Consider the following 23,554-nt stretch of genomic DNA (forward strand, 5'->3'; position numbering starts at 1 on the left):
CCAGCTCTTCAAATGCCATTAGTTTCACAAACTTGACGTGGGTTCCCTGCATGGGCTCTGCACTGTTACTGAGCTAATGAGCTAAGTTCAAATAGGAACAGGTAGCTTTTCTGGCCACACTGATTACTTACAGAATTTCACTGGAAGCATTTTCTGACGTTAAAGCATTTTTTTGCATTTGCTTTTCCTCTGGTTCTATAATTTGCTTCTCTTTTCCAAAAATTGGTTTCCTCACAGCAAGCTTGGCTCCAGACACAATGTCACTTAGGACTTCTAAAACAAGAGCTAAACAAAAATGCACAAATTGCAAGGACATATTAGTTATGATCTCAGAGCTTTAGGATTTTGAAAACATATGTTAAAATAAAAATGCAGAAACTTTCCAGCTGTTGTGTCTAAGAGAATACATTCTAAGTGTAATTGATAGCTGCTCTTTAAACTAATAAATTGAATTTCACTTAATTTAATTTTTGTAGATTCTTTCCTCTCAAGATATTTTCAGTCAAAAGTGCTAAAAATAGGTCTTTCCAAAAATGAGCTAGCTATTGTAAATTGTAACTATTCAAATGGGTTACATTATCTAGACATATGCCTTTAGATCATTCTCTGGGATCCCAGACACCTCAGTGAAAGTTCCCAATGCCTTGAGAGACACATGAAAGTGTAATATACGGTGTTCAATATATGCAATAAGATACTATATTAAATTATATTAATGAATGTTCTCTTTTTCCTTTCTATGTTTAGGATCTTTGTCCTGGTCCTGGGGTATCCTTCAGGGAAGATGGAAGACCATGAGGAAATGAGCAACATTACTAGAGGAAAGCGTAAGTACAAATTCAGTTTTGACATTCAAGCACAAGACTATGGCCACGCAAGTCAGGATGACACTGTCATGATTTGGGATTTTTTTTTTTTTCCTAAAGGCCTTTAGCTCCCATTTAACTCATCACAGTTTTAATCTCAGAGTTGAGCTGGAGGAACCCTGCCATTTCTGGGCCTGAGGGAATCTGTGGTGGGACACAGACAAAGGTGGACAACCAGCCCTGGGTGTCAGGATTGCCTCCCACAGGCGTCTCAGCTAGGTGAGGAAACACCGAGGACACCGCCTATTGTTCAGGACACAGTGATGAGTTGCCTCTTGAGCTCTCCTCACCCTTTCAATCTACGTGAAGCTGGATCTGGTTTCTGGGAGGTGCAGCCATGACCCAGGATTTACTGACAGCCACACGGGGGAGCTTTGCAGAAGTGGCTGCCAGCCAGGGGTCAAGAGGTTTTGTGGCAAGGTTTGCAGAGACAGCTACCCAGCCACAACCAGCCTGCAGAGAGCATAGGAGAGGTGGAGCCAGGTAGGAAGCACTACCCCATCCAAAGCATTGTCTGGGCCAGAAGAATGGCACTGTCACCCAGCCATGGACTTCAGCCAGCAGGGCCCAGAAAGCAAGAGGATCTGCACCCCCAAGTTCCTTCCTTCCATCCTAGAGAAGAACTAAAGTGAGAGTCTGGAGACTGGGACAACTGAAAGCCTTCCCTAAAGGGCTGATTTAATTAAATGGATGGGACAAATGCAAACCCAACAGTACATTTAAAGTTTTCCTTGTTGGGGGTGTACCTGGGGTTCACAAAGAAGACCCAATTTGTTAAAGACAAAATAAAGTATGCTTTCTTTGCACATTCAAAGTACAGTGTGAATTAAAACTGCAACTCTTAAATATAAAAATTAGCCTAACACTAAATAGTAAGATGCAGGGGTGAAATATAATCTGTTTAAACAAGCAAATTTCTTTCTAAAAAGCCATATCATTAAGGGTTTTTTTTTTTGGCTGTGTTTGTGTGTGTGTATATATATATATATATATATATATATATATATATATATAGAGAGAGAGAGAGAGAGAGAGAGAGAGAGAGAGAAGGTAAATAATTCTAATACTTGCCCTCTATCTTATGCATACTGCAGAAGGTTTGAATTTTAGAAATATCTGATGCTAGGTTCCTTAGGAAGATTTGCTTCTTTTGCTGAGCAATGGACAGGTCAGGATTGATCCAATGTTCGCCACATGAAACATACACCTACCAAAGAAATAAGTCTCTAATCTCATACAATTGCTCATGGCAGCATCATTACATCACAGACTGGAAACAATCAAAACATCCTATAATAAGTGAAATACGGTGAAACAAACTATGGCCCCATACCCAGTGATAAAAGGAATAATGCTCAGTGATAAAAAGGCCCAATCTATCGATAAATGCAACAAAATTGATGGATCTCTATGGTTTTGTACTAAAAGAAGTACTTCTCCATATATCTTTGCAACTTCCTATGAATCTCTATGAATCTTTAATTAATTCAAAACGTTAATAAGAAGTTGTAGAAAAAATAAAGGAGATAAAGAAAAGAAGAAAGGGAGGGATGTGGGGGAGGATAAATAGGTATAAATCAGGGGTTTGTAAACTATGTTGTGCTAAGTCACTTCAGTCTTGTCTGACTCTTTGTGACCCCATGGACTGTAGCCTGCCACACTCCTCTATCCATGGGATTCTCCAGGCAAGAATACTGGGGCATTTTGCCATTTCCTTTTCCAAGGGATCTTCCTGACCTAGGGATCAAAGCCGCGTTTCTTATGTCTTCCGCGTTGGCAGGCTGGTTCTTTACCACTCACACAATCTGGGAATGAATGAATGAATGAAAGTTGCTCAGTTGTGTCCGACTCTTTGTAACTCCATGGACTGTCCATGGAATTCTCCAGGCAAGAATACTGGAGTGGGTTGCCATTGCCTTCTCCAGGGCATCTTTCTGACCCAGGGATTGAAGCTGGGTCTCCTGCATTACAGGCAGATTATTTACCATCTGAGCTACTGGGAGGGCTGAGGTCCAAATCTTGCTCACAGCCTGCTCTTGTAAATAAAGTTTTATTGGAACACAGCTATGCCCACTCATTTGCATATCTGTGACTGCTTTTGTGCTACAGTGGCAAAGTTGATATTTCAATAGATTCCATATGGCCTGTAAATATTAGGAAGTGTCAGTTCACAGAAAACTCCAACAACCACTGGTATGAATGAACTTTCAGTATATGCATCAAACTGTTAATGGACATTTCTAGATGCTGAGATGGTGGATGATACTTTTACTTTTTGCTTATGTGTACTTTTTAAATGTCCTTAAATAAATACATATTTCATTGAAGTGAGAAAAAATAGAGTAATATATTGAGAAAGACTTGGTAAAAAAAAAAAAAAAGAAAAGAAACTCAGTTCTGCCTTTTTTGAGGTCACTTGCTGATCATGCATACTTTCTATGTCAACCCAGGGGAAGTTTCCTGAAAAATATCTTCTTTCTGATATACAAGGTTTTTCTTCTCTCACAGACATACTTAATCATGTGACTGTTCATGTTTCAATCTCCATGTCGGTGTCTCAGAACAGTTGGACAGATTCATTTCTAGCAAATGTGTTGGATCTTTTAACAATCACTCCTAACTCCATCTCATTCTCCTTTCACTCCGGCTCCCTCTGCCCTGGTGGCCTCGATGACTTATCTTTAGATTTATCTTTTTGCATCGTATGCTTTATTGCATCATCCTTAAATTCTTTCCAAAACAACACAGTGAATAAGCACAGCAGCAAAACCAAAAATATTAGAAGGAAACAAACAAGACACCTGGCAGGGATAGAGTCAGGATTCAAAACACAATCTAGCAAGCTCCAAGAACAGAGGCTCTCCACTCCTCCATGCTGCCTCTAATATTAGTCAATGGTACTTGGGCTTAAAACTCTTTCAAGGGGTCTTGACATTCAGAGCCTGAGTCAAGTTCTAACAATTTGGTACAAGCTTGGTTCTCTGTTCACAGAATTTCAGGCATCCATCAAAGTGGGTTTTCTTCTGGAGCTGATACTTCAAATTCTGTAAGTGGGAGAAAAGGCTGGGCAGCTAAAGTCCTTTCACTCCTTAGCATTCTTCAATCACTCAAATTGTTGTTGTTGCTGAAACATTTCGTTACTAAGTTGTGTCCGACTCTTTTGTGTCCACATGGACTGTAGCCCACCAGGCTCCTCCATCCATGGGATTCTCCAGGCAAGAATACTGGAGTGGGTTGTCATTTCCTTCTCCAGGGGATCCTCCAGACCCAGGGATCAAACCCTTGTCTCCTGCATTGGCACGCAGAGTCTTTACCAGTGAGCCACTTGGGAAACCCAAGCACTCAAATAGTGTGTGAGAAACTAGATATGAGGGGTTTTTTTTGTTTTTTGTTTTCCCCGAAAAGGTGAAATTATCATTTAGGAAGAAATTGTTTAAAAACCACATTTTGAAAACCTCAAAAACAACATAGAATTTACCTCCTTAAAAGAGCAGGGCAGAATTCACAAGTGGGTAATAATTTGGTTCTCTCCACTTTCTGCCTTCATTTATTTATAACGTGGTTGTGATGAGCATTAAATGAGTTCTGTCATATACAGCCCTGAAAATCATGCCTGACACATAGAAAGCACGCAACAATAAGCTATTTGTAGTACTTTGTGATGTTTGCTGAATTAAGATAATTGTGAGAAAAAAATAGGAGGAAAAGATGGTGCTTGAAGTCTTATATCGAAAAATATTTTTCTTTTAATAGTACCAGTATAATAATATTCCTAGTTTCATGGTCATGTTTTTACCAGTTCATCTCTTTGAAGTTCTTTTAGGGTGAAGATTTCCTTCCCTTTTTCATTGAACAATCTCCGAGCTGCAGAAGGTAAATTTAAAATTTCAGTGCACCTGTAATATAGACACAAAAATTGACCTTGTATGTGGAAAGTTTCCAGCAGAGAAGAGAGTAAATCAAAGAAATCAAGGTGGGTCATTAACTACAACTAGCTTTATAGGACTGTGGGACAGTTGAGAGCTCAGTCCTGGAATCCATCAGATGCCTTTTGAATCTCATTCCCTCTCTTCAGGTGTAGGACTTGTGCAAATTATTAAACTCTCTAAGCCTAAATTTCTTACCTGTCAAGGTTGTTGTGAAAATTAAGGGTTGATTATGAAATGTCCTTATTAGCACAGTGCCAAGCATGATCGACAAGCAATAAAAAATATATATATATCATTATTGTCTTTTCACTCCTCACCACGCCCCTGTGAAATGAAAGCCGTTCAGTCATGTCTGACTCTTAGCCCATAGAATTCTCCAGGATAGAATACTGGAGTGGGTAGCTGTACCCTTCTCCGAGGGATGTTCCCAATCCAGGAATCGAACCCAGGTCTCACGCATTGCAGGCAGAGTCTTCCCACATTACAGGCAGATTCTTTACCATCTGAGCCTCCAGAAAAGCCCCAACATGCCCCTATACTTTCCTATTTGTGGGTCTTTTCTCTTGTTCTTGTTTCCATAGAAAACACCTTCCTCAGCTTTTGCTGTTGAAGTTCTGCTCTTTTTCCAAAGTTAAATCCATCACCCAGTAGGTCCTCATCTCTCTCCACAAGAAGTGATTCCTAATAGCCCTTTAAGTCCCTTTAAAATAGGAATTTTTTGCCAGGTTAAACATTCAATAGTAATATTTTTCCCCCCTCAAACAAGCACTGAGCCAGCCTTGTTGATATCGAGATGAATGATACAGCTGCCCTGTTTCCTGCGAGGCTTCCTCTCTAGTCAGGGGGAGAGACTGGTCAGTAACTGAAGTGTAATATGAACTAGTGGAGTTGTCAGAGGCACCTGGCCAGGGTGCTGTGAGAACACAGAGGAAAAACAACAGATTCCTCCAGGGAAGCCTCAGCTAGGGAAGTGACATTTAGCGGTGGACTTTGATGAATAAGGACTTCCCTGGTGGCTCAGATGGTAAAGCGTCCGCCTACAATGTTGGAGACCTGGGTTCAATCTTTGGGTTGGGAAGATCTCCTGGAGAAGGAAATGGCAATCCACTCCAGTATTCTTGCCTGGAAAATTTCATGGATGGAGAAGCTTGGTAGGCTACATTCCATAGGGTTGCAAAGAGTTGGACACGACTGAGTGATTTGACTTTCACTTTCACTTTGACTTTGATGAATAAACAGGAGTTCACCAAGTATAGGATTAGGACTCAGAGAAGTTTTACATGGCTGGAGCTGGGTTTGTGGACAGGAGGTGGAGCCAGATAAAGCTGCTAAAGAAGATAGGAAACAATTGGGAACCACTTAGGATGCCAGACTAATGAACGTGGCCTCTATCCTGTAAGTATCAGGAAGTCATTGGGGGTATTATGGCAGAGGAATGGTGCAGTCAGATCTGCTTTTTAGAAAAAAAAAAAAGGAAAGAAATACAAAACATCACTTACTTTCTTTTGAATTTGTGTGATAGTGAATAAGTAATATGGGGGAAGAAGTGGAGGATGAGAAATTAGAAAGGACTGATATAAACAATAATAAATAAAAAAATTAGATTTGACATCAAAAAAAAAAAAAAGAGAACTGTCAGAAAAGTGGAAGGTGTGCTGGAGGTGGAGAGGTGGAGTTCATATAGTCATTTACGGTAGAGGTAAGGAGGTAGAATTGCCGGGAAGAGAAAGAAGAGCTAAACAGAATGATGGGGCATGCCCAAAGAATGCTGTTTTCTATTAAAATGTACTATCTATAGTAAATGAGTTAGAAGCGACTTTGTGCTCATCAAGAAAACCCAGTTGTATGAAAAATATTTCTCAATTTTATTTCCTTAGATGGCATAAAGAAATTTAAGCCAGTAATTAGGCTCCCATTTTTCTGAGAGGTCTTAGAAGAAAATAAGCCAGTGGGAATTCAGTCTCTGCTTCTCCTGTCACAACCCTGGAGGCTGATGGATTGGTGAGGACTGGGCTAGGTTTCTCATCCATGGGAGTTGTTGGGGTGGAGGGATGGGTGGGGGGTGGGGGACTGTAAGAAGATTGAGCCCCAATTGAAAGATTTGCTTAATTTTCTCTGGATGCTGCCCAAAGATTCTGCTACCTACCCTAGATTCAAGCGTGACCTAAGGAGAGTTACCATCATCATAACCTGCTCCCACTCACATTTTCCTGGGAGAATTTTGGACTACGGCAGTATTTAGTTTAGGACAACTGGGAAAAGAGAGTGAATAGGAAGTTGACAGATTTTTCTTCCTTCCATTCTTGGAAACCCTATTTCAATAGTGCTGAATTTAATTGGTCTGAGTAGCTGTGTTTGGGGTCGCACAGAGTCGGACACGACTGAAGCGACTTAGCAGCAGCAGCAGCAGCAGCAGCGGTGTTAGAGATTAGCTGCTTCCTCTGTGTTGAATTCCTCTAGCTAGTTCACGTGCCAGCCAGCATCAACGGAGAGAAAAGAAAGGAACTGACTCTTCAGTGCCTAAGAAGGAATGTGGACTTTGGAGTCAGTTTGACTGGGTTCAAACTCCTGCCTTCTCATGAATAGGCTCTGTAACCTTGGAGAAGTTACTTAACGTCTCTGAGCCTAATTTTCCCCTCTAAGGTAGACAGAGCAGTACTTCTCTCATAGGGATATCGTACAGATTAAATGTATGAATCCCTGTAAAGCATCTGACACATAAAAGTCAGCAACATGTTGTTAAAATGAACCATGCACTGCAAGCACTTCATATCAGTTCTCTTGCTTAATTCTCACACCCTTTCTGAGAAGCCCATTTTATGGATGATGAAACTGAGCCTGGAGCTTAATCAAGTTCCTCACCCAAGGTCACAAAATTAGTGAGTTCAAAAGCTGAAATTCAAACCTGAAACTCTCTGGGTCTTTTTACTGCAGCATATGGCCTCCTGAGAGGGCATCATCATAGAATAACAGGGAGAAACTGAGACTGAGATGCTCAATGAAGGGTTTGGGATTTCTCTGTTGCATGAAAGCAAAGATCCTAGAAATGAAATCCTCTGACTCTGACACCAGAAGTTAGGAGTGATAACCATGTGGCTTTGATTTACAGAGAATCTAGAAAAGCAGAGTTTTATCTCTGACTTCACTCTCTCAGGACTGGTTTTTCCAATAGTCCATGTTGCCTGCAAATTGAGATATCAACAAAATGGTCTATACCTATTATTTTTAAATGGGGATTATTATGCTTATTATGTTAGATCTTCCTTAGGCTTTGCAGATGGAAGAGTCACCAGCCACAAAGATTCCCAAAACTGTCTAGAGTGAATTATTAAATTACTGAAGGATGGCATAATTTTCCTTAAATTCTGTACAACTGTCATCTCATATTGAAGAAGACATATTTTGCAAAAAGTTTATATCAAGTATTCTGCCATTGAACAGTTATCAAAGTCTATGGGAATAATTCTTACTTGGGTAAGAAGATACTGATCAAAAGAAAATTACAATGTACTTCACAAACATGATATAGATTCAGTTCAGTTCAGTTCAGTTGCTCAGTCGTGTCCAACTCTTTGCGATCCCATGAATCGCAGCATGCCAGGCCTCCCTGTCCATCACCAACTCCTGGAGTTCACTCAGACTCAACGTCCATTGAGTCAGTGATGCCATCCAGGCATCTCATCCTCTGTCGTCCCCTTTTCCTCCTGCCCTCAATCCCTCCCAGCATCAGAGTCTTTTCCAATGAGTCAGCTCTTCGCATGAAGTGGCCAAAGTACTGGAGTTTCAGCTTTAGCATCATTCCTTCCAAAGAACACCCAGGACTGATCTCCTTTAGAATGGACTGGTTGGATCTCTTTGCAGTCCAAGGGACTCTCAGGAGTCTTCTCCAACACCACAGTTCAAAAACATCAATTCTTTAGCGCTCAACTTTCTTCACAGTCCAACTCTCACATCCATACATGACTACTGGAAAAACCATAGCCTTGACTAGATGGACCTTTGTTGGCAAAGTAACGTCTCTGCTTTTCAATATGCTATCTAGGTTGGTCATAACTTTTTTTCCAAGGAGTAAGCGTCTTTTAATTTCTTGGCTGAGTCACTATCTGCAGTGATTTTGGAGCCCCAAAAATTAAAGTCTGTGACACTTAAGTGATTTAAATAGACAACTAGTCTGTCCTCGGTACAAATAAATTCAAACCAAAGTGCTATAAAATTGTGAAATATATTTTTAATGGGAAAAATTAACATTTATAGAGTTGGTAGTTCAGAAACTAGGAGAAAATCACAAGACCTAGAAATCTGGGGGAAAAATATTATCATGTATTCACATAGCTTATAAACCTCACAGAAAAAACTCCAGAATCATTATATTAACAATTGTTTTCCTATGTAGGTACATATGTATTTTGTGTTATAATCATCCAGGCACTTGAATGGAGTATACCTTTGCGTTTAGGCTATGATTTACCTCTCCAAAAGCTGGTGAAATCCAGTCTGGTTTGTTTCTGCTTCAGAATATTTAGTGACAAATTTTTTCACATTCCCTTTCTTTTCAGGGTCAACATATCTGAAAAAACAATCCAAGATTAGACTGATATGTCAGTATACATTGCCACTTATCATTCAGCTTGTTATAGTATGTGAATAAATCATAAAGTTTTAATTTATCATGATTTACCCTAAAAGGAGATCAGTCCTGGGATTTCTTTGGAAGGAATGATACTATTGGCCACCTCATGTGAAGAGTTGACTCATTAGAAAAGACTCTGATGCTGAGAGGGATTGGGGGCAGGAGGATAAGGGGACGACAGAGGATGAGATGGCTGGATGGCATCACTGACTCAATGGACGTGAGTCTGAGTGAACTCCGGGAGTTGGTGATGGACAGGGAGGCCTGGCGTGCTGTGATCCATGGGGTCACAAAGAGTCAGACACAACTGAGTGACTGAACTGAACTGAACTGAAAAACCAACAGTTAAGAAGCAACAGTTAGAACCAGACATGGAACTTGGAAAAACAAACTGGTTCCAAATTGGGAAAGGAGTACATTGAGGCTGTATACTGTCACCCTGCTTATTTAACTTATATGCAGAGTACATCATGAGAAATGCTGGGCTGGAGGAAGCATAAGCTGGAATCAAGATTGCCAGGAGAAATATCAATAATCTCAGATATGCAAATGACACCACCCTTATGGCAAAAAGTGAAGGGGAACTAAGGAGCCTCTTGATGAAAGTGAAAGAGGAGAGTGAACAAGCTGGCTAAAAACTCAACATTCAAAAAACTGAGATCATGGCATCCAGTCCCATCACTTCATGGCAGACAGAAGGGGAAACGATGGAAACAGTGATAGACTTTATTTTCTTGGGCTCCAAAATCACTGCGAATGGTAACTGCAGCTATGAAGCTAAAAGACACTTTCTCCTTGGTTGAAAAGCTATGACCAACCTAGACAGCATATTATAAAGCAGAGACATTACTTTTCTGACAAAGGTCTGTCTAGTCAAAGCTATGTCTTTCCAGTAGTCAGGTATGGATGTGACAGGTGAACCATAAAGAAAGCTGAGCTCTGAAGAACTGATACTTTTGAACTGCGGTGTTAGAGAAAACTCTTGAGAGTCCCATGGACAGCAAGGAGACCAAACCAGTCAATCCTAAAGGAAATAAATCCTGAATATTCATTGGAAGGACTGATGCTGAAGCTGAAGCTCCAATACTTTGGCCATCTGATGCGAAGAACTGATTCTTTAGAAAAGACCCTGATGCTGGGAAAGACTGAAGGCAGGAAGAGAAGGAGACGACAGAGGATGAGATGGTTGGATGGCATCACTGACTCGATGGACATGAGTTTGAGCAGGCTCCAGGAGTTGGTGATGGACAGGGAGGCCTCATGTGCTGCGGGCCATGGGGCTGCAGAGTCAAACACAACTGAGCAACTGAACTGAACTAACCCTAAAAAATATGCCTTTCTTTAAAAATAGGGTTTCAAATACTATCACAATTAAATATTAAACTTCACAGTTATACTATGAATAATTTATATAAGAAAATAAATTTTCAATATCTGAATCCTTTTCCAATAATGTTGAACACTCAAGATGTGAATTTATCAACAGTGAAGAAAATGCAGAAATTACATTAATTTTGCCTTTGATGTTTTAGTCATACACTGTTCATATTCATATGTTACTCAGATACTGTTTCAGTATCAATCCAAACCTAAAATGTTTTTAATTAAAAATTAATAATGATGATCATAGAAAAAGAATTGGAATACACAGTGTTCAAATTTTTAGGTAAGACAGTGTTCTGTAGTATTAGAATCTTTATATTATATTAAATGAAAGATACAGTGTTCAGATATAGCTATTCATTCAGTCATTGATTTGAAATGTAGTCAAATATAAAATGTTATGTTAGTCACTCAGTCATGTCCAACTCTTTGCTACCACGTGGACAGTAGCCAACCAGGCTTTTCTGTCAGTTGAATTCTCCATGCAAGAATACTGGAGTGGGTTGCCATTCCCTTCTCCACGGTATCTTCCTGACCCAGGGATTGAACCCAAGTCTCCTGCATTTCAGGAGATTCTTTACTGTCTGAGCCACCAAGAAAGCCCAATCAAGTATAGTCAATCATTAATTTATTTACTCATTCAACAAGCACTAAATTTGTGAGCCCTGAATCATATGGTGAATAAAATAGCTTAATGATCGATTAACTGAGACACACAGTTCCATGACCAGAGCAGAGAGCACATATATGGAAGAACAATACACACCCCCTGTTCTCTCTCTCATGGATGGAGACATAAGCAGATAATCACAGCACAGATAATGCCAGAAGCAACCCTGGTGAAAAGCCCATAGTAGTCAGAGCAACGGAGTTCAGAGAAGCTACAGGTAACTCAGGAGTGGGGATGGGATGTCAAGTTTAGAGTCAACAACTAGAAATGAAGTCCAAGCTCATTCTCAATATACTTTTATTAATAAGGCAAATGAGAGGTGTTAGAAGTTGAGAGGATTTAGGAATGAGAATTGGGGGTAATGGTGATAAAGAGCTATACAAATACATGGAAACAGGTCATAAAGGGTCTTAAAAGCTATATTAAGGAGTTTGAGAGAATCTTAACTTACTAATAAGTAATATCTCTATACACTGATATTTTATAATATGTTAAGTTTATAACATGCTGAGCCTTTCCTTTAACAATTATGTTTAAAAATTATAAAATTTTCCTTGTTTAAGGTTCTGAGAGATGAAGTTTACCTGAGACATAAGAAATCACGATTCTTAATTTATATGAACTGGACACTGTTATCAAGAACTAATGGAGAAGATCTTGTTAGTAAGATCATGACAACTCAGTATCTTCGTGATCTTCCTTTGTAGATGGAGGAACCAACAACAAACGCTCCCTCAAAGCTGTCTAACATGAAGTAGTAAATAACTAAAGAATAGCATGCTACCAGAGCAGAATTGAGGCTTCCCTGGCGGCTCAGCTGGTAAAGAATCTGCCTGCAATGAGGGAGACCTGGGTTTGATCCCTGGGTTGGGAAGATACCCTGGAAAAAGGAACAGCTACCCACTTCAGTATTCTGGCCTGAAGAATTCCATCCACTGCACAGTCCATGTGGTGGCAAAGAGTCAGACATGACTGAGCAACTTTCATTTCACTTCAGAGAAGAATTCAATTAAAATGCATCTATGTTTCATCCTTCTAACCTGATTTTGCTAGTGAAGACAGTAGACAGCCCAACTCTCTTATAAATAAGTTTCAGGTTAATGCAAGTAATGTATGCTTATGTATCATATCATTTATTTCTTTTAGAAGCGACATACTGCATGGATACATTAAAAGTAGCACAGCAGGGCTTCCACCTTGCACAACTCTGGGATCCTATTCACAGAGAATACGTAAACAGTGCCCTCTGGAGCTGGGCAACACAGTCACCCTGTAATGTTAGCCAAAACACTCCTTATTAAATCTTCTGTTACCAGTGCCTACATATAGCTTGGAAAGAAGTTAAAGGAATGCTATTGATGATCCTGAAGAGAATTTTCTGAATCAGTGAAGAAAAATGAAATGATATTCAGTAGAGTTTTAATGTCAAGTGTATGCCAGCATATTTTAATCATTTAGGAATAATTAATTCATGTAGTGGAGAAAGAAATGGCAACCCATTCCAGTAATTCATGTAGAGAACAAAGTGAATATTTGATTAACCAGGACACACTCTTCCATGAACATAGCAGAGAGTTTCACATACTCTTTACTAGAATAGCTGTTCAAAGTAATAAATCTCTAAAATTATGTCTGTATTACCAGATTGAACCATGTATTTAAAAATATAAATTGGTCAGATCAAATCTGTATATAATTTTGAGACACAGTTCAAGATAGGAAAGGACAGAAATTATTTGTTAGTTTTTATGTTAAAAAATGTCATATATACTTGAAGAGCATTACCCTCACATTTTACATTTTAGTAGAATGAACTAATTATGAAATGAATGCGTCAAAGATTTCAATTTCAGGGTTGACTTTACTTTAGTCAAGATTAATTTTTTACTTTATCATCTATACAGGCAGTTCAGTGGACAGCCAATCTGAATGTTACTCATTGTTCAGCGATGTATGAAGTATCTTTAATCAATGTGAAGAAAGTAATATTAAACTATTATCAGCAGCCTCAAATATTCTAAACATATCAAAAGAAAGGTCAAGAGGTAATATCACTGCTAATAATATTAGAAACAATGTATTTAACTCATTCTTTACATCAGAGTTTGCACTGATATGTGATTCCTTTTGTCATAAAACATTATGAAAATATAGCAGGTGACTTTTCTCTAATCTTGGAGAAACACTGGCTGTTTCAGAAGATTTTATTCCAACCTTGTTAAACATAAGTTATTCCAACATAAGTTAAAGTGGAAACTGATGCTTTTCTAGAATGGCACACTTTTAAAATGCTATTCCAAGGCAAGAATATAGATTATGTAAAGCTATGCTTGTTCATTAAATATTCCAAAGGTGTAAATCTAAAGAATTGTCTGTAATAATAACTTAAATAAATAATGTAAACAATAACTAAATACAAACTTAAATAAGAAATTATAAAATTATATTTAAGAAGCAATTAACGAGCTCAGTTATTTCAAAATACATTAATGAATGCAAATAATAATGCTAATTCAAAATAGATATTGATCAGAAAACTTTTCCCATCAGAGCTATTTATTTGCAACTCATTATATTCCCCCACGGCCAGCCTGAATCAATAGTGCTCAAGTTCAGTTCCTGATATAGGAGCTAAGTGAATCTAGCCATCGGGCAACTAAGCCTGTGCGCCACAACCACTGAGCCTGCACTCTAGAGCCGGAAAGCTGCAGCTGCTGAAGGCCACGTGCCTAGAGCCTGTGCTCTGCCAGCAGAGGAGCCACCTCAGTGAGCAGCCTGCGCGCCACAATGAAGCGCAGCCTCTGCCCTCCACAGCCAGAGAAAGCCCACCGGCAGCAGCAAAGACCCAACACAGCCAAAACGAAATTAAATAAATAAATCAAAGAAACGAAAGGAATCTTAGTATCTATTTTTACCTCTGCCGACTTGAAAAAAAAAAGAAAAAGCACAACCTGAGAGTTGTGAGCTAAGTTTTATTTAGGACAAAATGAGGATGATAGCCCAGGAGACTGCATCTCAGATATCTGAGAAACTGCTCCAAACAGGTAGAGGGACAGGTCAGTCTACATGGGATTCTGGTGAAGGAAGACTACCTGTAACCAAGCACATATATTTTGCAAAAGTTTATTGCTAGTCATGAGAAGCAGATGTCATTATGAACGATTTTAGTGTTTTTCTAGATATGAGATGAAAAAGAATTATGCTCATAAAATCATCTCCTGAAAATAGCTATCCGAAGACCTGTTCTGCCAGTTTTACCCAGAGTACAGAGTGTCTCATTTCTGCTCTCCACCCTGAACTCCTTTCACAGAGTGTCGAAAGTCAGCAACTGCAGCCACTCATGATTTAATCCTTGTAGAGGTAGATGAGGATTAAAGAGGCAGACGACGGAGAGGGCAATGGCACTGCACTCCAGTGTTCTTGCCTGGAGAATCCCAGGGACGGGGGAGCCTGGTGGGCTGCCGTCTCTGGGGTCGCACAGAGTCGGACACGACTGAAGCGACTTAGTAGCAGCAGCAGCAGCAGCAGCAGAGGTAGTCAACAAGTGCCAACTGATAGTTGACACTTTCAGATATCAATACAGAAGCCTTTTAATAGAACAAACATAGAATTTTCCCAGGGGGTGGGGGGAAACTCCTGTAATCAAGAAGACTAAAATCTGTAGAAATGAGAAAGTATACTTGATGAGAAATATTAACAAGCTGTTCTTACTGCATTTTCCGCCCAGGTGAGATGTCTGGACTGATTATAACATGGGCTCTGGCTTTGTTCTTTTCTCCATTCCGCAAAACTCTGAGTCTCACAGGAACATACTGCTCCGGTGCCTTATGGATGGGTTTCTTCATGGGAGGACTGTTTGGAAGAAGCAGTCCTTCTATTGGCCAATCAAACTCCTTCAGAAAGAATGACAAGAAAATTGATAATAAGTGAATAGGAAGAGTCATTTCTGTATATATTTTAAAAATAAGCCCACTTGCTTATACCTTTAATCTTTTACTCATTCATCAAACATTCATCATCATGTATTGGGCACCTAAGATGTTCTAGATGATTCTAACTAATGTTTCATTTTAATGAAAATGAAAGGTGTTAATTTTTTAAATTCATGAACAACTTGTGTTGTGTTACTACACGAAAGATTTTTTTCCCTGTCAGAGAAACATCATTCTGGAAATACTGAGCTGAATTAACTTGGAATTGTTTTTTTTTTTTTCTTCTGTATAAAATATCTCTAGTCAACATGAAAAAAGGAAGAATGTATGAAAAGTGATTTCACAACCCAAATAATATCTTAAACTAAATCTATTTGGCAAAGAAGAATATATTTGGAAGTGAAAGTGTGAGTTGTTCAGTGCTGTCTGACTCTTGCACTGTAGCCAGCCAGATTCCTCTGTCTGTGGGATTCTCCAGGCAAGAATATTGGAGTGGGTTGCCATTCCCTTCTCCAGGGAATCTTCCTGACCCAGAGATCAAACCCAAGTGTCCTGCATTGCAGGCAGATTCTTTATCATCTGAGCCACCAGGGATATTTGAATAATGCATGAATAAATAAATAAATGTATGAATGAATGAATGAATGCAAAGTAACCAAATTCTACAACTGAAACATCTGAATTTGTTTAAACCTTATCATCTCATTCATCTCACTCTGTTTTACAGAATATTCCCCAAATATATTTATTTGGCAAGGAAATACATTTGGTTCTTTTCTTTTTGACACACAGCCCCACACATCTTAAACTGTAAGCTCCATGAAAGTAGGTATCCTGTCTGTCTCTTTCCTTGCTCTGTCTTCATTGCCTAAATGTGTAATAAACAGCGGTTAGATAAGTAATAAAGCCAGTAGATTAAATCTGGAATAAAATTAACATATACGCTTACAGTGATCAAAGTGTTCTGAACCCCACAAGATGAATGTCACATTTCCTAATTACAGTCTATTTATATGTAGTCTTTCCAAGAAAAAATGAATTCTGCTTAATTACAAATGAATAAAATCATCTTTTTGCTTAAAAAGTCAGTTATGTTGAAATGGGACTGGAGAAAATATGGTTCCCTCATATTAGATGAATTCAAACTTGAAGTCAAGTAGAGTGAATTTTGTTTGACTGAGAACTATGTCTGTTCCCTGCTTGGTAAATATTTTTTTTCTCTTCTGCAAACATTTCAAGAAATAAGAGGACCCTTAGGCTGAGTCATTTTGAAGTACATGGTCAATTTGTATCATTTTATCTAATTTAGTTGCCTTAGTCCTTTCTGTTCGGTTTATACGCCAAGGTCAGGGTTTTGTTGGACTATAGCGACTTTGTCCACCCAAAATCTACTGTTCCTGTTTAAATGCCTGGAGAGCTGTGAGATAATCCATTTTCATTCCCAAGATCATTTAGTTGTCAAATTCTAGACTCTTGATGGACTATGGTAAAGAGGTAAGGAACCCTCCTGCCCATGTAGGAGATGTAAGAGACTCAGGTTTGATCCCTGCATCAGGAAGGTCCCCTGGAGGAGGACATGGCAACCCACTCCACTATTCTTGCCTGGAGAATGCCATGGACAGAAGAGCCTGGGAGGCTACAGTCCATCTATAGGGTCAGAGTCAGACAAGACTGAAGCAACTTAACACACACAGTAAAAATGTTACTGTTTTAAAAGGTATGTGTTAAAAGGAACATGGTTAACTGAGGTTTCCTAATATAACTACCATTCACCATTTAAGTCAGTTAATTAATTAACTGAATTACTCTACCTGTATACTATGTTGAAAAAAAACAGTAAGCACAGTATCTGTGAAGTCTACCATAATTACCTTTTTCTCTCTTTCTAAGAAAGTACACTTCCTTATGAGGCATCCCTGTCACCCTTAGGTGGGAGGGAATCTTGATATTCCAATTAGAAGTTGTCCCCTGCTTCCACCAAGTTGGAAAAGCCTTTTTTTTTTTTTTGCCTGATTTTTAGCACTGTACTGTTTGATACATATTTAATCAAATTAAATGTTCAAACTTCTTATCAAAACTATTATTTCTTTTCAAGGATATGCCCTTCCTTTCCCTTTCTTCAGTGTGATCTCTGGGTGTGGATAAAAGTTCAAAAAACCGTGTACCATTGGGAAAAGGGGTTCATGGTCTATAGAGGAGAATTTAGTCACTCAGTCATGTCCGACTTTTTGTGATCCCCATGGACTGTAGCCTGCCAGGCACCTCTGTCCATGGAATTTTCCAGGCAAGGATATTGGAGTGAGCTGTCATTTCCTACTTCAGGGGATCTTCCCAACCCAGGAATCAAACCCAGATATCCTAGACTGCAAGCAGATGCTTTACCGTCTGAGCTACTAGGGAAGCCCTTCATGGTCTATATGTGATACTTGTCCTTGATTTTTAAAGATTTGTGTCTCTTCTCATTGGCCACTGGGGCAACCTGCTGACACTTGTCCACCTCCAGTTGAGAAGTAAGTTATCCTTTCTGCTTCTCTTGGTTTTAGCCTCTGCCCTTTCTGGACCTCTGAAGAAAAGCCTACAATTAGCATAACTCACATTTTTTCCTTGGCCTATGTTGGGCTTGTTTGTCTCTGTGCTATCCCTCCACCCTTGGCTCCATGATAGTTCTCACGATGCTGTACTCTGAATCTTAGACACGTAATTCATCTAACCCCTGGCTCAGGCTACCCAAACCACAGCCCCTGGTATTTTTAAGAACTCCTCCTTTATCTCCAAAACAAAACAAAAACAACAACAAAAACCCCTCAGCTTTCTAGACCGTTGCTTCTGTGTGCTGTGTGTTCAGTCTTGTCCAGCTTTTTGTGACCTGCTTTTTGTGACCCGTGGATAGTGGCCCACCGGGCTCCTCTATGCATGTGGTTTTCCCAGCAAGAATACTGGGATGAGTTGACATTTCCTCTTCCAGGGGATCTTCCTGACCCAGGGGTCGAACCTGTGTCCCTTGAACCTCCTGCACTGGCAGGCGTATTCTTTACCACTGAGCCATCAGGGAAGCCCAGATGTTGCTTCACCACAATCTAAATAAAAGGGCATATTTGGGCCCCTAAGCAATGACTTCTTGGTTTCAGCCTACATCTGTCCTTCCCTTAAAGCTCTGAGACTCATTGTTTCAATCACTGAGGAAGCATAGGGAATTGTGATTTAAAGGCAAAGAAAAAACTAGATTGAGACCAGAAAATGTGACAAAACAACTAAAAAGGTAAGAATACATTAAAAAAAAAAATCTTTTAGAACATATCACTGACCTAGCAATAAAGCAAGGCATACTAAAGACCCAGAGAGATAGAGTACCAAAACTGAATTTTACTGTGAGGGAGTTTTTCAAACCCAGCAAATTTCTGCTTCCATGGCCTTCAGAGAAAGGGTTCAGGAAACAAATTTCAGGGCCCAGCCCTGGGAAGTCTAACAGGAGCACTCCTCTCATAAAACAAGAATCACAAAAGGATAAATGTCATTGAAGAGGCAAACCAGAGAGAATGACTCTCAGGTGGTTGCAAGTAAAACACACCATCTCAAACATTTTCTCTGGGTGGAAGAAAAAAATCATTGAGAATTCACAACATGGGCTGACCCACACTTGAACTTTCAGCACATTAGATAAAGACGTAGAGAAAATTAATAATTTGAAAGAAAAATAAATTTGCTTCATAAAAGGAAATATAAAAATAAATTTTAAAATAAACTAAGATAAGTAAAAACTGTTTGACACCAGTGACTAAAAGAAGGGCATATATTAGGCAAAAGGAAAGTAATCTCAGTTGGAAGGACTGAAATGTAACATTGGAGAAAAATGAAACAGAGGAAAGGTACAAAATAATCTAAATATATGTCATTACAATAAATAGAAAATACTAAAACCCTTAGTTTAGAGATAAAGATTGCCAAAATTGTTTTTTAAACTTAAATGTATGCTGATTACTGGAGAGCCATCCTAAAATAGAAGAATGTACAAATATGAAACGTAAAAGGTTAAAAAGAAGGTATACAATGCAAATAGCAACAACAACAACAACAACAGTGAAAGATATTTCTACTAGTGTTGGATAATTGAAACGTTTACTAGAGCTAGAGACAGTCTACATGTCAGGAGTTTTAATTCAGCAGGATGATAAAATATTTCTGAACGTTTGTGTGTCTAGAAGCAAATTTCAAAATATATAAAAGAAAACTTGACAGACCACAAGAAGAAATAAATTCCATATCCATCCCATAGTTGATGACTTAAGTACTTTTTTCTAATTAATTGATGGAATGACAGAATCAATTGATCACTTGCATCTAGCAACTATAAATCAAAAACTACATGGATGTTTTCACACACACTGATCACATACTGGACCTTAAAATAAGTCTCAACCACAATGGCCTTAATCTAAACAGTACCTCATTAAGTTGACCGCTGGGAAGGACTGGCCACATGTAGGTAAGTTTATTCCAGAGAGGATTTTCAACTCTGGAATGTTTCCATTGTCCTGGCTTACTGGTCCCTTCATGTTTTATGGCCCATCTGAAACAAAAGACAAAGAATTTAGCAAGATTAAATATCACTATAAAATAATCATTGAGCACTTCTTACTAGGTGGCAAAAACTCAGTGTGAATTTTAAAAAGTCTGGTAATTTACTGTGTACAAGAGACATATGCTCAGTCACTCAGTCACGTCCAAATCTTCGCAGCGCCATGGACTATAGCCCACCAGACTCCTCTGTCCGTGGAATTTTCCAGGCAAGAATACTGGAGCAAGTTACCATGTCCTCCTCCAGGGGACCTTTCCAACCCAGGGATTGAACCAACATCTCCCATATCTCCCGCACTGGCAGGCAGGCTCTTTACCACTAGCACCACTTGGGAAGCCCCAACAAGACACGTAAATAAAAGTAATTTTTAATGAAAGAATACATTTATAAAAATCAGGAAAAATTGGCAATGTTATAATCAACAGTGAAATTTGAGCCAAAAGGGAAAGTAGAATAATAGTCAATTTACAATAACAATGACATAAATAACATACTAACAGAAAAAATTCAAACAAAACTTTTTAGACATTCAAAGAGAAACCAACATAGATGTAATCAGTGTGGGAGACATCATTACATCACCAACAGATTATGGACGACTAGGTAAACTGTTTTAAATAACAAATAAGGATAAAATATCTGACTGCTAAAACCAGTGAATATAACCACGACCACTTACTTATAGACATTTTAGTCTGTTAACAGGAAATGTGTCTTTTTCGATAATTCTTGCAACATTTGTAATATTTCCACACACTAGTAAAGCAAACTTCCATAATGTTTTGAAATGAAAACTGAACAAGCTATACTTTGTGGCAATTGACAGAATAAATTAGATATAAATGAAAGTTTAAATTTTACAATTTCTACCACAAGATAATTTTAAAAACACATTCTCTGTCCCAAGATACTATTAATATTATCCCAGACAGGCAGAGGAAAAAATAACACAATCAATACCTATTTAGAAACAATGACATAATAATCACAAAGACTTGAAGAACACATTTAGAATCATAGTCAAAGATAAATTTATAATGTTAAATGCTTATGTATTAAGGGCTAAATAGAGAAGAGAAATTAAAAAAGTATTCACTCAATAATTCATTTTAGATGTATCCAATGGAAAAGAGATGAAAGAAAGTAGCAAAGATTCAAATATAAATAAATATTCAGTTCAGTTCAGTCCCTAAGTTGTGTCCAACTTTTTGCTATCCCATGAATCACAGCACGCCAGGCCTCCCTGTCCATCACCAACTCCCAGAGTTCACTCAGACTCGCGTCCATCGAGTCAGTGATGCCATCCAGCCATCTCATCCTCTGTCGTCCCCTTCTTCTCCTGCCCCCAATCTCTCCCAGCATCGGAGTCTTTTCCAATGAGTCAACTCTTCGCATGAGGTGTCCAAAGTACTGGAGCTTCAGCGTTAGCATCATTCCTTCCAAAGTATGTATATGTTAATAAATGCAAAACTTATGAAATAATTTTTTTAAACCCTCAAAGATCTGAAATAGAAAATATGCTCTTACTCATAACTTCACAGGGCATGGAACATATCATTTTCATGCTATAGAAACATTCTAAACCATAAAGATGTGGAAAACTAGCTATCTCATTCCATGAATGGGAGATAGGCTTCATAATAAAGTCAGTCACTGGTAATTTAAGAACTAAATCAACAATCTTACTTAAAATCAAAGATGTGAGATTCCTAATTCAATATTAGCTAGTAAAATTTAACACTATGGCAAGAGAATAATCACTATAGTTAAGTAATTGCCTAGAAATGAAATGATGGACATTTACTAATACGGTAAGTTACTGATTACTGAAGGACAATAAGGAGCAGCCCATTACACATTATTTTCTAGCACACATGAAGGTCATCTGAGCCTAAACATTTTCTGAGCTCAGCCAGCCTCCTCAGAAGCATCTGCGGTGTCCAAACCCGTGTTCAAGGAACTGCCTTTCCTGTTGAAGCCTGCTGAGAGTTTTGGGGGCCTGGATACTGAGGGGTGGTGGTGGCACGAAAGACTTCCTCTTTCCCACCTAAGAACCTGATCTCCAATTACAGTAGAGCTGTGTGCTCCAATCTAAGACCAACACTTCTGTTTGTGTCTACATCCTCATCTTCTCTCATCTAGGACTTTGTCCTGAACTATTAACTTTCCTTCCTGTCTGGTCATTCCATCTGCATCATGTCTGACAGCTTAATATCTTTAAACAAGAAAAACAGTTTTAAAAAACACTTTGAAAAAATAAAACACTTCCAGTTGTTGCCTTATTTCCTTGTGCTCTTATACAGCATATTCCCTAAAATGCTCATCTTGTTTTCTTTTTTTTAATTATTCTTATTTTTATTTCCTGTCTGTGCCACAGAGCATGTGGGATCTTAGATCCCTGAACAGGGATTGAACCCATACCCCCTGCATTGGAAGTGTGGAATCTTAATCACGGGGCCACCAGGGAAGTCCCTCATCTCTTCTTCTCCTCCCTTTTTCTCTTAAGCCAATTCCAATTAGATTCTTATCTCTTGAATTCCAGTGAAAATGCCCCATCAGTGTTTTACCATCACCAAAGCCCAAGATCATTTCTCAAGACATAAGTGAACTAACAGCAGTGTTCAACATGATCCTTCCCTCTTTTTCAGAACACTTTCTCTGACTTGACCTGACTTTATTTGACTTCCATGAAACCATATTCTCTTCCTTTTCTCCAATTAGTAGCCAAAAGTGTGAGTCTTCTCTTGAGTGCCAAGGGCTTCCTGGTTCTCAGATGGTAAAGAATCCGCCTGCAATGCAGGAGACCTGGGTTTGATCCCTGGATTGGGAAGGTCCTCTGGAGAAGGGAATGGCTATCCACTACCCACTCCAGTATTCTTGTCTGGAGAATTCCATGGACAGAGGAGTCTGGCGGGCCATAGTCCATAGGGGTCACAGAGAGTCAAACACAACTGAGTGACCAATACTTTCACTTTTCACACTTTCTTGAGTTCAGAGGGTGGGAAATACAGCCTATGAAAATCCAAGATCTGTTGCATCAACTGAGTTTTTAGATGCCGTTGGTCTGATGCATGTAGGGCAATTACTATTCCCTGTAGCTCAAGTGGTAAAGAATCTGATTGCAATGCAGGAAACTGGGGTTCAATTCCTGGGTCAGGAAGATCCTCTGGAGAAGAGAACAGTAATCCACTCCAGTAATCTTGCCTGGAGAATCCCGTGGACAGAGAAGCCTGTTGGGCTACAGTCCTTGGGGTCACAAAGAGTCGGACATTACTGAGCAACTAACACACAAAGGACAGGTTGTTGATGAAAAGATTCATCCTTTTGATTCCAGTGCCTATATAACTTCAGCCTATCAGAGTGCCTTTAAAAAGACCTGGTCAAGTTCAGTTTGCATTGTTAATAAACATTAACATGGAGCAAAGGCCATTCTACTGCAGAGTTCCAGCACAGTATGAGCTTTTATGTGAAAGCAATAGACCTCTTAATATTATGTCTTATAAATGAAGAGCTGACAGATCCTTAACTGTAATGGCACTAGCTCGCCGCACTATAATGACTGTACATG

General features: G+C 39.0%; 1 protein-coding gene across 1 annotated transcript in view; it reads right to left on the reverse strand.

Annotated features, from left to right (window-relative positions):
* DCDC1 (doublecortin domain containing 1) overlaps window positions 1-23,554 on the reverse strand; it is a 428,530-nt gene that overhangs the window by 59,336 nt on the left and 345,640 nt on the right. The window contains exons 19-23 of the mRNA XM_052652176.1: window positions 19,854-19,977; window positions 15,190-15,371; window positions 4,663-4,762; window positions 1,938-2,073; window positions 132-285 (exon numbers count right to left, since the gene is read on the reverse strand). Coding sequence (XP_052508136.1) covers window positions 132-285; window positions 1,938-2,073; window positions 4,663-4,762; window positions 15,190-15,371; window positions 19,854-19,977 — 696 coding nt within the window. The remainder of the gene's footprint in view (window positions 1-131; window positions 286-1,937; window positions 2,074-4,662; window positions 4,763-15,189; window positions 15,372-19,853; window positions 19,978-23,554) is intronic.

Source organism: Budorcas taxicolor, chromosome 15 (assembly GCF_023091745.1).
Source record: "Budorcas taxicolor isolate Tak-1 chromosome 15, Takin1.1, whole genome shotgun sequence".
Classification (NCBI taxonomy): domain Eukaryota; kingdom Metazoa; phylum Chordata; class Mammalia; order Artiodactyla; family Bovidae; genus Budorcas; species Budorcas taxicolor.